The 14,289-nt window shown below is 38.5% G+C and overlaps 1 protein-coding gene across 1 annotated transcript; it reads left to right on the forward strand.

Moving 5' to 3' along the window:
- Nucleotides 1-8,099: 8,099 nt before the first annotated feature.
- On the forward strand, nucleotides 8,100-10,337 carry LOC132639209 (uncharacterized). The gene is made up of 5 exons (XM_060355677.1): nucleotides 8,100-8,814; nucleotides 9,049-9,150; nucleotides 9,411-9,494; nucleotides 9,546-9,648; nucleotides 9,782-10,337. The coding sequence occupies exons 1-5, from the start codon at nucleotides 8,100-8,102 to the stop codon at nucleotides 10,335-10,337; spliced, it is 1,560 nt and encodes a 519-aa protein (XP_060211660.1).
- The last annotated feature ends 3,952 nt before the right edge of the window (nucleotides 10,338-14,289 follow it).

The following is a 14,289-nucleotide window of genomic DNA, read 5'->3' on the forward strand; positions in this document are numbered from 1 at the left end:
AAATTGGTGGTTACATCTTGTAATTCATAAGGCAAGTTTCCAAAATTGCAATTTTGCCCTTGGCCACCTTTCGTAATTCCACACCATTGAATTCATGACCTACACATTCATACCAAGTAAGGTCCAATTGTGGCCTTATTCATCACAAGTCAATTTATCTTGAATTTTTCGAATAAGCGAAAATGTCGGATGTAACATCCTCCCCCCCTTTAAAAACATTCGTCCTCGAATATTAAATTGACCTTATGGGGCGTCATACTACTCCGGGAGGGTTCTCTTTATAGTTGTCCTTTGTTGACCTTCCGACATGGCTTCTTCACCAACATTATGGGGTAATTTTTCACATCACTGATTCAAATGCCTTCATAATATATTTTCTCGTACCCCACGTAATCGTCGAACCATAAGCTATATTCTTGTAACAGACGAACGCTTTCCAGACATCATAGTCCATATCATTTCTTGTTACACTCCTGAGTTCCCTACCACGTTATCGTAATCCCTCTTCATACCAGACACTTCATACCAACAGATTCAGAACTAGAACCGGACGCGTAGAAGCATATCGGACTGATTCGTAATCGGAGGCAGACGTACTAAACCATGGCGGACGGATTCGTAGTCAGGATCAGACATACAGAAATGTATCGGACAGATTTGTAGTCGAAGTCAGATGTACGGAAGTATGTCAAACAAACCTGAGATCGGAGTCAGACGTACAGAAAGATACCAGACAGATTCGAAATCAGAATCAGACGTACAGAATTGTATCACACAAAATCGTGACCAAAGTCAGACAGACAGAAATGTATCGGACAGAGTCGTAATCAGAATCAGACATACGGAGATGTATCAGACAGACGTGCGATCGGAATCAGACGTACAGAGGCATATCAGACGGATTCATATCCGGAGTCAGACATACAGAGGTGTGTCAGACAGATTCGTAATCAGAGTTAATCGTACAGAGATATGTCAGACAGAAACGTATTCAAAATCGATCATACAGAGGTATGTCAACCAGGAACATATTCAGAATCAGACATACAAAGATTTATCAGATTGGAAACATAATCGAGTTCAGAAGTACAGAGGCGTAATAGACAGAGCCTTAGCGGAATCGGAAGTGCAGAAGTATAACAGATAGAATCTGAAGCCGAATCAGATCACTCTTAGTAAGGCTCCAGTGATTTATGGAAAATCCCCTTATTGGTAACCTGGTTAGCCAAGTTATCATCCAAATCGTCTCGCGTGTCGCTTATCGACTCTTTCAGAGATTCCGCTTATTCACGCTTCTTATCCTTCATCTTTCCTACCATCCATACTCATTTTTTTTTTTTGACATCGTCATACCAGACTAAATTACGATGTAATCGGGGCTTTTCTACCCCTTGACAACATTCAGGTCGTCGTCCCTGCTTCGCTTCATGTATTCGGTTTAGTAAATCCTTTCGTCTATCACAATTTTAGTTGTCGGGACTCGGCTCTTGACCCATATGGGCACCAGATGAAAATCATACACACACATACACACATACAGATATATTTACTAATATCTTACTGGCGAACGTCTCTGACTGTTACTCGAATCCGCTCAATTTCCTGAGCGGTATTACACCTTTTTATTTTTCGCCCATTTAGTCCGCATCAGTCTGCGCGACTTCTGTAAGGGCACTAATTACTCCACACATTCTCTTTTCCTTTAGATTACCCCAATTTCCATTTATACTTATCATACTTACACTTGTGAAAAATTTTGTGTCACTTCCCAGGGGGTCACCCATCCCAGAATTGCTCTGGCTTGAGCACGCTTAACTCCGAAACATTCATGCATTTTGACTCGTTAGGGCTAATATAATTTCGTCGATTGCCCCGCACGACCTTTGTCACGTAATTTTAGGGAAAATTGGGGTCTTAGCAAATTTTCGAAAAAAATTTCGTAGCGGGTCCCACCCCCGACTAAGTCGTACAATTACTATGTCGCCTTTCTGAATCTTAAACATTCACTTTCATACACATATACAGTTGATTACGGATAACCCACGGATTTAAGTCTTCGTCCCACGAATTCCGCCTCCATATAGTCGGTGGAATCTGATAGAATGTCACCGCAAGGTGTTCTCCGGCCACCGACAGAAGAAACTAAAGTCCGACAAGTATCGCGGGACCTTTTTGTACTTAATCTACATGTTTACCTCCATATTCCTGGAAAAATTTGGGCAGAGTTTCCTCTGTATTTCTTACTATCCGAAACCTGTACACCAGAAATACCAACCATGCCGCACAGGGCTAACACATATATACACACATACATATCATATCATATCGTATCGCAGCCACACGGGGCTGATAACTTCAAATAAGAATTATTACGTCGTCAACACTTACCACACGTGCCCAACTCAAACGGCGTCGGAGGCACTTTCCTGTTCACTTTTCTGTTCGATCTTTACCGTTATATTTCTGCCATACTTCAAACAACTTCTCCGACACACAGCTTTCGTATTATTGCTTACCTGAGTACTGTGCGGCCTCCAATATCATCAGCCATAGTCTTCTGTCGATGCCATCCTTTGGCTGAAATTAAAAGTTAGTCGATAGGAGTTCATTTCCTACAATTGGCTCTATCGCATGATCTAAGATTCAAAGAAGGGTAACATCCTAAATGCCCTGTAGCCTCCCGTTTATAGATGTGGTGCACAACACATCGATAAAAAAGACTCTACTAGACACGGCCTGTAGACATTCCGAGGACTAACCGCTCTGATACCACTTTTGTCACGACCCAACCCCGTGGGCCGTGACTGGTACCCTAACTGGGTACCCGTACATACCTACCCGACTGACTTTCGAATCATACGGATTTTTTTTTTTAAAACATATGTTACAGAAGTACGCCGATACAGATACGGCACGCGCGCAAACATATATATATACCTGAACATACAGACATTTACAGATAAGCCGATAAGGCTAACATACAGCCGAAACCCGTAACCCACACATCTATCTACAGGCCTCTACAGACATACAGAATCATATGACGGGACAGGGCCCCGCCGTACCCAAAATATCCATACATACAGAGTATACGGAAGACAGAAGATATATACCAAAAATGTACGCTCCGGATCAAAGAAGCTCTCCAAAACAGCTGGATCAGAAACCTATACTGGCGGCGTATCACTTGGCGCGTCTGTACCTGCGGGCATGTAGCGCAGCCCCCGAAGAACGGGGGTCAGTACGAAAAATGTACCGAGTATGTAAAGCAGAAATATAACAGATATAAGCGTAGTCCGAACCGGAGTCACAGAAACATAACGGGCAGAACCATAAATCAGACTGACGGACAGAGTCATGATCCAGACAGACATACAGAATCGTGTTCCATTCAAATAAACGGAATTATGGTCCGGACAGACAGATGGAGTCATAATACGGACAGACGAGCAGAATCAGAATCCATACGGACATACAGACATAGTCGTAATTCAGACGGACAGACAGAAGTATGTCGGACAGAATTATGCATGCAGAGTAGTACAGAGTCATACAGAATCATACAGAGGCATGTGCTTATATAAATACAGATGGCACACGCATACATTCATACAGATCCCGGCCCTGTCTGGGGGCGCGGTAACAGAACCCGGCCCTCTTAGTACGGGACGCGGTGGACAGACAGAATCAGATCAGATCATATGCCATCCTGGCCGCCATCCCCATACACAGATCATAATATCATACAGACATACAGATCCCGGCCCGCACGCCGAGGGACGCGGTGAACAATGCAGAGAAATATGCACGATAACAGAACCTGGCCCGGGTCGCAGTGAAAGAATGCATTGAGACAGACACGAACCGATAAATGAGAAACTACTTACATACAGCCTCAACATACAGACTCAATCAAACTGAAGGGTGCCAAACGGCGAGCCAAAATCAGAATATCCAGATAGTATGCATAGTACGCGCCTATGTCCTAGTTGGGAAGGCACGACAGATTATTATCAGAATCGGATCCTCAGATGTTCAGAAATCATTTTGTATAATTTACACAAAAATAGCCATATCATACACAAAATAATAGTCCAGAAATTTTTAGAGAAAATCGGACCAAAACGGAAGTATTTAAAATTATACAGAAAGTATCGGGCCTTGTGGGCCCGCCTCGGACCAACTCGAGGCTACATACGTAGATTATTGATAATAGACCTTATGAGGTCATCCATAATCGTTTGGAAGTGTTCCGACTCCGTTTAGGGAAGTTTTGCACAAAAATTCACTTTAAAGGAAATTTGTAAGAAAATAGCTTCAATTGAATTGAAGGAATTGGAGCGGTTTTCCGTCTCGAATTCCGGGGAACGGAGTCGTACTTAAGGCTCGCGGCCGAGCCTACCACATCCAGAACATGCCTAGGAACATAGGGAAATGCTTCACATACCTCGACAGCGCCTTACGCTCGCTTGGCGTCGACTTCAATTTCGTCCAAAATCTAGAAATGGTCAAGTTTACCATTTGTTAGTTTCAAACTTTTCAATAATCCAACTTAACACATACTTGCCTACCGAAATTTCGGCAGCATTTCCTCTGTATGTAAGACCTCCCCGAGACTTAGCTCGGCTCAATTCATCAACACAACAACCCAGAATGGCATCAAAACAACAATAGACATTAAAACATACACTATGGCATCACTAGCCATCTTTCGACATAACGAAACATCTTTCGTTTCAAACTTACATTTCCAAACCAAACTTATCATTTTCATATTCATCATCCAACAAAACCATTACAACATACGTCGGAGGCATATCATACCATTTCCACACAATATACACAAGATATGCAAAACATACCAACTTTCCATTAAGCCACTACTTGTCCAATTTTTCCTAACTTTCAACATATAAGTTAATTATACATTTCCATCTTCCAAATTCATCAACAATAATCATAATTTGCCTCTTGATACTTTCATTTCCATTTTTACATAAACCATAACAAAGTTGCATACTTTCCTACAACAACTTGATAACCATTTTTCCAAGACAATAAAAATTGTTATCTTTCCATTCACTTCACCATAACATACTTAATATACAAACAAGATCAAATTCATACTCCATCAACACATGACCATACCACACGACCACCTCCTACATTCTTCAATTTTCACTAATTCATTCCACTTCCATTTCTAATACAATTTCCACCACACTACAATTAAATTACAACATGAATTCAAATCATCCAAGACATGTAATACATATACATGTATTCGGCCAACATGCATATTTTTCAACACACAAAATTTCCATGTTTTTCATTCATTCACACATACTACAACATACATATACCTTCCATAACATATCAAAAGCATAAAATCCTTACCTTTCTTCAAGTTCTTCACTTGGCACTAAACTTGTCCTCTTGCCAAACTAATTGTACCAAGTTGTAGAGGACTTTGCACTTAGTAGTATTCCCACAAGAATTGAATTTTAAACTCAAGGATTAGGCTCCAATTTTTTTCTTTCTTTTCTTTCTTTTTCTCCTCTCAAACCCGAAATGGTCTTGTTCTCTTTTTCTTGATTTTTCTTGCTTTCTTGAACCTTCTATGGATATGTATAACCCTATATAATATTACCTAATTAAAATCATGGACTTGGGCCCCCCTTTTTTTACATAGCATGGCTGGTTGGGCCTTCCCTTTTGGGCCTTGTTTTATTAATTTTGTTGAGCCCAAATTGGTGGTTACATCTTGTAATTCATAAGGCAAGTTTCCAAAATTGCAATTTTGCCCTTGGCCACCTTTCGTAATTCCACACCATTGAATTCATGACCTACACATTCATACCAAGTAAGGTCCAATTGTGGCCTTATTCATCACAAGTCAATTTATCTTGAATTTTTCGAATAAGCGAAAATGTAGGATGTAACACTTGGTTTGATCCTGAGGAAGAGACTTCAATTGCAATTGTATGGATATCATTTCTAACATTAGCACCTAACTATTATGGAAAGTCTCAGTTATTTTCTATGGAAGTATCTGTGGGGAAGCCATTAATGTTGGATTTAGCTACAAGGAACAAGACTAGGCCAAGCTGTGCAAGGGTAAAAGTAGAGGTAGACTTATTGGCTACTCATCCTAAGAGGGTTCAATTGCAAGTTGTTAATATAAAGACTGGTGTTGTGAAATCTAAATGGGTGAAAGTTAACTATGATTTTATGCCTAAGTATTGCAAGAATTGCAAGTTACAAGGTCATGATGAGAAAACTTGTTGGAAGATTCATCCAGAGTTATTATTCGAAAAGGAAGAAGGAGATGATGAAGTTGAAGAAAGTGGCGTCAAAGTGCAGGAAATTCAGGATACAAATAAAGATAAGGAGGTAGATGAGAAGAATAAAAATGTGCAGGAGCCAAACCCTAGCCATGCAAATCATGCAAACCCTAGGCATGCAAGACCTAATCATAGATATAAGCATGTGATCAAGGTGCTGCCTAGTGGTAAAATTGTTGGTGATATTAGTGACCTGTATAGAGGAAAGAATAAAAAAAAGCATGATGTGAATGAAGGAAATAAGGAGCAAGATCAAGCTGCTGCAACAGCAGCTGCTAAAACTAATGGAAAACAGGTGCTAAACTCAGAAGGTATTATGGCTAAAGATGTGGAAACTAGCAACAAGTTTGCAGCATTGGAAGATGGTGAGATTGGAGAGGAAGAAGAAGTAATTGAAGTGGTCAATGTGGAGGTTGATGCAAACAAACAAATGGTATTAGCAGATGGGATAGAGCATGATAATTTGGTGCAAAGTAGTAATGCAGTTCAATCTGTAGATCAACAGGTAGAAGCAAATGCTAAGCAAGGTAATGGTGGACAAATGGAGAAGGGAATGAATGAGATAAATCAGACTTCTGTACAGCAATTAGCACCTTTGATTGCTTCAACAACTAAGGAGTTTGACGAGGTACTTAATGTCAAAGCACCAACTTATACTCCAGCAAAAAAGAGTAAATCACCTATGAAGACACAACAATGGGTAGAAGCAGCTAAGCCTATGGTGGTTTATCAAGCTGGTGTAACTGTTAACAATAGTGGAGAAAAGAAGTTGTGGAGTGATGAGATGGAAGAGGATGTTGTGCTATCAGATGACAAAATTGCTGAGAAGAGTTCTTCTATTGCATCCATTACTTCATCTCAGGAAATAAATCAGATGTTTGAAAAGGTGATGGATAATGAAGAATTGGTAAACTATTTACCTTCAGCATTAGGTGCAGATGTTACATCAAAAGAGAAAGCTGTTGAAAATAGAGTTGCAAATGGGATGGTTACTCCTAATGAAATGCATGATGTGCCAGCTAGTCATGTAGTCCAAAGGGATAATCAGGAAGATTCTAAGAAGTATAACAAACCTCCTGATAAAAGACAAGTTGGATCAAGTGGTAAATTGATGTAGAACAAACAACAAGTGGTGTAACATGAAGCCGGTTCATCTAAAAAGAATCAAATTCAAGCTGCATACTCACAAATTGATAAAGGAGGACTTCAGGTGGCTGTACCAAGCATTAGAGTTGAGGAAGGGCAAATTGATCTTGATGAGGAATCCACAACTCAGAATTTCATGAATGCAGCAAAGGAAGGTGATCTATCACCTAAACAAGTTGCAAAGGTGATTGGTAAAGGAAGGAAGAAGGTTGGAAAGAAAAATACTACATCTCAGTTTCCTGGGGTGAGTACAAGGGGAACTGTATCTAAATCCAATAATTAGTGATCATGAATGCACTAATTTGGAATATAAGGTCAGTAAACACTAAAAAAGCCTTTAGGAGGCTTTTGATAATGCATAACAAACATCATTTTTTCCTTATTGGCTTGATGGAACCTTTCCAACAAGCTTATAAAATGGAATCATATATGAGAAGACTTGGTCTTAAAACTGCTATTGCAAATATCTCTGGCAAGATATGGGCTTTTGTAGATGAAGAGTATCAGGTTACTGTTCTCATTGACAGTGTACAACAACTTACTTTGAGGCTATTCAATTGAGATCTTGACATTAAGTTGGTGGTTACACTTATATATGAAAAGTGTGACATGAATGATAGAATAGAGTTGTGGGACTCATTGACTTATTTGGCTTCTGATATGACAACTCCATGGCTTGTGGGAGGTGACTTTAATGTAGTGGTTGATGAGGAGGAGAAGTATGGTGGCCTGCCAGTATCAGTAGCTGAGGTTGAGGATTTTAGGTGTTGCATTCAGAGTTGCAATTTGACAGATTTGGGCTATAAAGGAAGCATTTTTACATGGTGGAATGGGAGAGGTAGGGATGATTGTATTTTCAAGAGGCTGGATAGGTGTTTAGGCAGTTTTGAATTGCAAGAAACATATCCAGGTTTGGAGGTGAGTCACTTGATCAAGAATGGATCAGATCATTCTCCCATGCTCCTTGATTTTAATAGAGAAGTGCCACAATTTAGAAAATCATTCAAATTTCTGAATTTCTGGACCAAACATGAATCTTTCATGGACATGATTAAGGAAAATTGGAATATTGAAGTTGAAGGCAATTCTTTTTGGAGATTTAATACAAGACTGAAGAATATGAGAAAGATGTTGTTTGCATGGAGTAGATCAACTTATGGAGACTTTTTTCAGAAGGTGAAAAACATGGAAGAGGTAGTTAAGGCTCATGAGGCTATGTTTAAGGCAAATCCTTCCTTTGTTCATAGGGAAAAGCTTATGAAAGTCAATGCTGAGTACACACAGGTTTTGGCAGTTAAAGAAGAATACTGGAAACAAAAGTCAGGTATGTCATGGTTTCAGGATAGGGACAAAAAGTCCAAATTTTTTCATGCTCATATAAATGGTAGAAGGAAAGTGCTGCAACTCAGAAGAATTCAAGATGTTAATGGGGTCTAGTTGGAAAACGATCAAGAAATTGCTGTTGAGGCTGTTAGATTCTATCAGGATTAATTCCATGAGGATACACATTCAACATCATTTGATATCCTACAACATGTTGATTCCATGATAACATCAGATCAAAACCAGATGTTGGTCAAAATGCCATGCAAACAAAAAGTAAATGAAGTTGTATTTGGCCTGAATCCTACAAGTGCTGGAGGTCCTGATGGTTATACAGGTTTGTTTTTCCAAACCTGTTGGGATGTGGTAGGTGAAGACATATTCAGGGTGGTGCTTTCTTTTTTTTCAAGGCAGAGAACTACCAAGGTATGTGACTCACACCAACCTGGTATTGTTGCCTAAGAAAAAAGATGTGCAGACTTTTGGTGATATGAGGCCAATCAGCCTTAGTAACTTCATCAACAAGGTGTTTTCAAGAGTGGTTCATAATACTCTTGCCACCCTTATTACCTGACTTGATATCTCCAAATCAAGCAGGTTTTGTAAAGGGAAGAAGTATAGTTGAGAACATTCTATTGGCTCAGGAGATTATCTCAGATATGAGAATGAGAACTAAAAAAGGTAACAAGTAGTCTGTGCCTAATGTAGTAATAAAGTTGGACATGACAAAAGCCTATGATAGGCTGTCATGGGGCTTTTTGACTACTGTAATGAGGAAAATGGGATTTGCTGAGAAATTCATTGGACACATCTGGGAGTTGGTTGCAAACAATTGGTATTTTGTATTGATCAATGGACAACCAAATGGATTTTTCCATTCTAGTAGGGGGGGGGGGGGGGGGGGGGGTTAAACAAGGTGATCCTTTATCACCTGCCTCGTTCATTCTAGCTGCAGAAGTCCTTTCCAGGGCCTTGAATTCATTGCATCATGATCCTGGTTTTTGTGGATTTGGTTTGACAAAGTGGAGTCTAAGGATAAATCACTTATGCTATGCATATGATACTATTATATTTGCATCAGCTTGTGAGATGTCCTTGGGAATGATTATGAAGGTACTGGCTAATTATGAGACTGCATCAGGACAACTGATTAATAGAGGTAAAAGTGTTGTGTACTTGCATGACAAGGTTGATGAATCATGGTTTGTGAGGGTGGAATGGATAACTGGTATTAATAGGCAAGCTTTTCCTATTATATATCTTGGTTGTCCTATATATTATAGCAAGGCTAAGATGTCATTCTATTCAGAACTGCTTAAAATAATAAGGGACAAGCTGCAAGGATGGAAAGGGAGAATGCTCTCTTTTGGTGGTAAAGCAGTCCTGTTGAAACATGTATTGCAGGCTATGCCCATGCACTTACTGTCTGCCATGTATACTCCATCTTTTGTGGTTGAAAAACTATATAAGATCTTTGCTCAATTCTTTTGGAGCAATTCTGAGGGTGAAAGGAGAAGGCATTAGACTAAATGGCACACAGTTTGTTTACCTCAAGATGAAGGTGGCCTTGGTTTTAGATCCTTGTATGACATGTCATTAGCATTATTTGCCAAGCTGTGGTGGAACTTCAGAACCAAGCCATCATTATGGAGTGCATATATGGGAAACAAATATCTCAAGAAGAATAATCAGGTGCTGGTACCATGGAAATAAGGCTCATTGGTGTGGAGGAAAATGCTTGAAGCTAGAGATCAAATGGATCATCACATATGGTGGTAATTGAGGATGGGTTCCTCATTGTTTTGGTTTGACAATTGGACTGTAGCTGGGCCATTATATTTTCTAACCTCACCTGATTTTTATTACAATGAAGATATTCAGAATGTGAGTGATGTGGTTGTTCAAGAAAGATAGGATGAAGTTGCATTGAGAAATCACTTACCTGGGGAACTAGCAGATTTCATCATTAATGACATCAAACCTCCTGCTAGAGAGGTGTACTGGATACACCTTGGTAGATGCTAGAGTCAAATGGAGAATTCACAATTAAATCTGCATGGGAGCTTGTGAGGAGTAGGGGGGTCAGAAGCAGGAGGTGTATAACAAATTATGGATGAAGGGGTTGCCCTTCAAGATTGCTTTTACCATGTAGAGAGTTTGGCATCTAAAAGTACCATTGGATGATGTGGTGAAGAATTGGGGTTACAATCTCCCTTCAAAGTGTTTGTGCTGTCCTACTGATCCTAAAGAAGAGACTGTTCCACATATCTTCTTAAGGTGCACAAACTCTTTGGACTTAGTTTGCACATGCTGCAGGTCTGAGCATTGCAGGAATACAACTGCATCAAGTCATTATGACATTGTGGACTATAGACATTATATCAAGGATGAAACAATTGTACTGTGTAGTGTCTTCTATCATTATTTGGCAGCTATGGAAGAAAAGAAATGGAGACAAACACAAGAAAAAGGTATCAAATACAAGGGTGTTGTATCAAGCATCAGCTGACATTCAGAAGTTAGTGAAAAATAGGAAACCTGGCATTAAGAATGTGCCACTTAAGTGGCCAGATATTCTCAGAATTTTGGAGCAATTTAAGCCAAAACTTCAGGTCACTCACGTTTGGTGGAAACTGCCTAATGAAGGATGGGTGGAAATGTAACTCTGATGGTGCAACCAGGGGCAATCCTGGTAGAAGTAGTTATGCCTTTTGTGTTAGAGATAGTCTAGGTGACTTGGTGTATGCTAGAGCAAAGGAAATAGGAGAGGCTACTAACACAAAATCTGAAGCCATAGCACTGTTGGAAGTTGCTAAATTCTGTATTTCCAAGCATATGTATTCCTTTATATTGGAAACAGACTCAATGATGATGAAGAAGATAGTGGATAGGGAATGAAGGCCACCATGGAACATTGCATATGTGGTAGAAGAATTGCTTGAGATTATAGACAATGTTGAAGTTGAAGTTCTGCATATAATAAGGGAAGGCAATCAACTTGCAGATCATCTAGCCAATGTTGCTCTTGATTCTAGTGAGGTGACAGCTAATGGATTTGCAAAACTTGACACAAAGGGGAGAAAGATTCATAAAAGTGATAAGTTATTATGCCCCTACTTAAGGATCATAACAAAAAAGAGGTACTGAGGAGTATGGAAGCTGGTGTGGTGAAATGGAGATCTGGTGGTCATTATACTCAAATCCACATGGAAGAGAGTATAAGGACATTTTTTCTACTAACCTTGTGTTCTATTTTGCAGGTAACAAGTTCATTTAAAGGCTGCATTTATGGGACATGGTATGCACCAAGATCACAACATATACAGACTGGTTGTGTATCATTGATCCTGGCTAGAGAGGAGATGATATATGCTGGTTTTCACCTGTTTCATTGATCCTATGGGCACAGGAAATGATATTGAGACAGTCAAATTGTTGCACCTCAAAAGGAAATGCAAAGTTATTCAAAGAAGTGCAGGTCATCAACAATTATCAGGTGTCTTTGCTAGAATGTGGTACATCATGCAAGATCTGTATGTTGACAGGTTTTTATGCAGTGGTATTAGCACCTTGTGCTCAATCTGCAGAGAATTTGTGGATCTTGTAGTGATAAGTATAAGGAGACACATCATTTAGGAACACAAAGTTAGAGCTGGAAAGACTGATGGGACACCATATTAATTGTGTAATAAGCAGCCATCAGATAGACTGCAGTATACTTCATGTATGTTGTGGTATATCAGCTGCATATTGCATGGTTTTTCATCCCATTTTGATTCTCATGTCATATACAAGGTTTAGCAATGAAGAGTGGCCTATATTCAGGACCTCACAGGTAGATATACCAGAATATGCCACGGATATACACCATGCAGTTTTGATATACACAAAGCATATAGAGAGAGGACAAGGCTGCATGGTTGTAGTCTAGTCTTATTTATATATTTGGCATTAGATAGTAGCATGTTGGGTCTATTTACCCCTAGGATGCCTATTATTTTAGTTTCTTGCATTTTAAGCCGTTTAGGCCACAGATGTAAAGACTTATGCTTGTGTTTTTTGAAAATTTAATAAAATAGCCCAGGCCCAAAGCCTAGTGGAAGTGTGTTTTTTTTTTAAAAAAAAAAGACTAAAAAAAAATTGAACTTAGTCCTTTCGGGTTTGCAAGGCTAACTTCATACGTAACGTAGTTGAAACTATAACTACGGGGTATTAATTTTGAGGCAGTTAAATTTTAGATTCTTTTATAAATTAGAGCTTTATTTTAATTAACAATATTTAAAATGACCGTTTGTGGATAGAATTAGTAAATAGCTACTTTTAACACTAATGTTAATAAGTGCTATCAAATATTATCTATTGTTTTAACAGTTATTAATATTTTTTTTGGTACTTACAAATTTGATTAATCGTCAGTAAATCATAGCAGCACCACAACACAGTTCATAACAAACCAGCTATCTATAGCAACTATCTCATCTAATTACACAACTTATATTAGTAGCTACAACTCAACAGAGTAAAAAAAAAAAAAGTTCTTGAAATAGCAGTTGAATTCCAAGACGCTCTGGTTTCTCTCTATCCAAATGACATGAATGGCTTCAGCATACATCATTCTGAACAATCTAACTCTTTGTGACATCCCTTTCTCATTAGTGATTGACTAGTTAACATACTGATCCCAGAGAAGAAACTGGTATGTTGATCCAGTTTAAAAGTTATTAATATTTAACTATTCTTTTGCTACGGAACTGTTTAAAGATAACAATATTCTCAACTAAAATACAGAATAATTCCATCAAACAGTACTGAAATTCAAAAAATTTGTAAGTGGAACTCCAAAGATGATATTGTTGAAGTTTCAAACCCTGCTAACAATTTATACGTTTCAATTTTGATAAGTTTAATCCTCGAAACAATATGAATTAAAAATTTACTGAAACTATAAGGTTCAAACCTTTATAAATTCAAAACTCAAAAACGATTTGCGAAGTATATGAATGAATCATTTAGATACCTTTGAGGAATTATATGACATCCCATGTGCAAATCGCTAATTATGTTCAGACCGCCGAATTTCATTATAATTTTTTTTCTCTATGTAATAAATTCATGTACATAGTACAAACCTGTGAGGGATTTGTATGACATCCCATGTGCAAAATTGCTAATTAGGTATTTCTCAAATTTGATTGCTCTATTTAATAAATATAAAATATACACTACTTTGTTATAATGGATGCACTTAAGAAGAGAATAAGGCGAACATGTGAGTAATCATATGCAAATTAATGCCTCAAATTGAAGTTACAATAGTATTAAGAATTTATTTCGAATCCATCTTTACATTAGGCAGGCTACGGCATCAATGGCTATAAAATTTACAATTTGTAGATAAATCGAGAACCAATATGGGGGAGATAATAATTTTTTTTAGAGGATTCCAACAATGGTATTGGAATTTGGAAGATGCTTC

Source organism: Lycium barbarum, chromosome 5 (genome assembly GCF_019175385.1).
Source record: "Lycium barbarum isolate Lr01 chromosome 5, ASM1917538v2, whole genome shotgun sequence".
Classification (NCBI taxonomy): Eukaryota; Viridiplantae; Streptophyta; class Magnoliopsida; order Solanales; family Solanaceae; genus Lycium; species Lycium barbarum.

Bases quoted from the DNA above. Each gene is read 5' to 3' on its own strand.
- LOC132639209 (XM_060355677.1), top strand. From the start codon at position 8,100: ATGAATGATAGAATAGAGTTGTGGGACTCATTGACTTATTTGGCTTCT. The intron at 9,151-9,410 runs GTTTGTTTTTCC...CAAATCAAGCAG, and splicing joins AGGTCCTGATGGTTATACAG to GTTTTGTAAAGGGAAGAAGT. The intron at 9,495-9,545 runs GTAACAAGTAGT...ACATGACAAAAG, and splicing joins GAGAATGAGAACTAAAAAAG to CCTATGATAGGCTGTCATGG.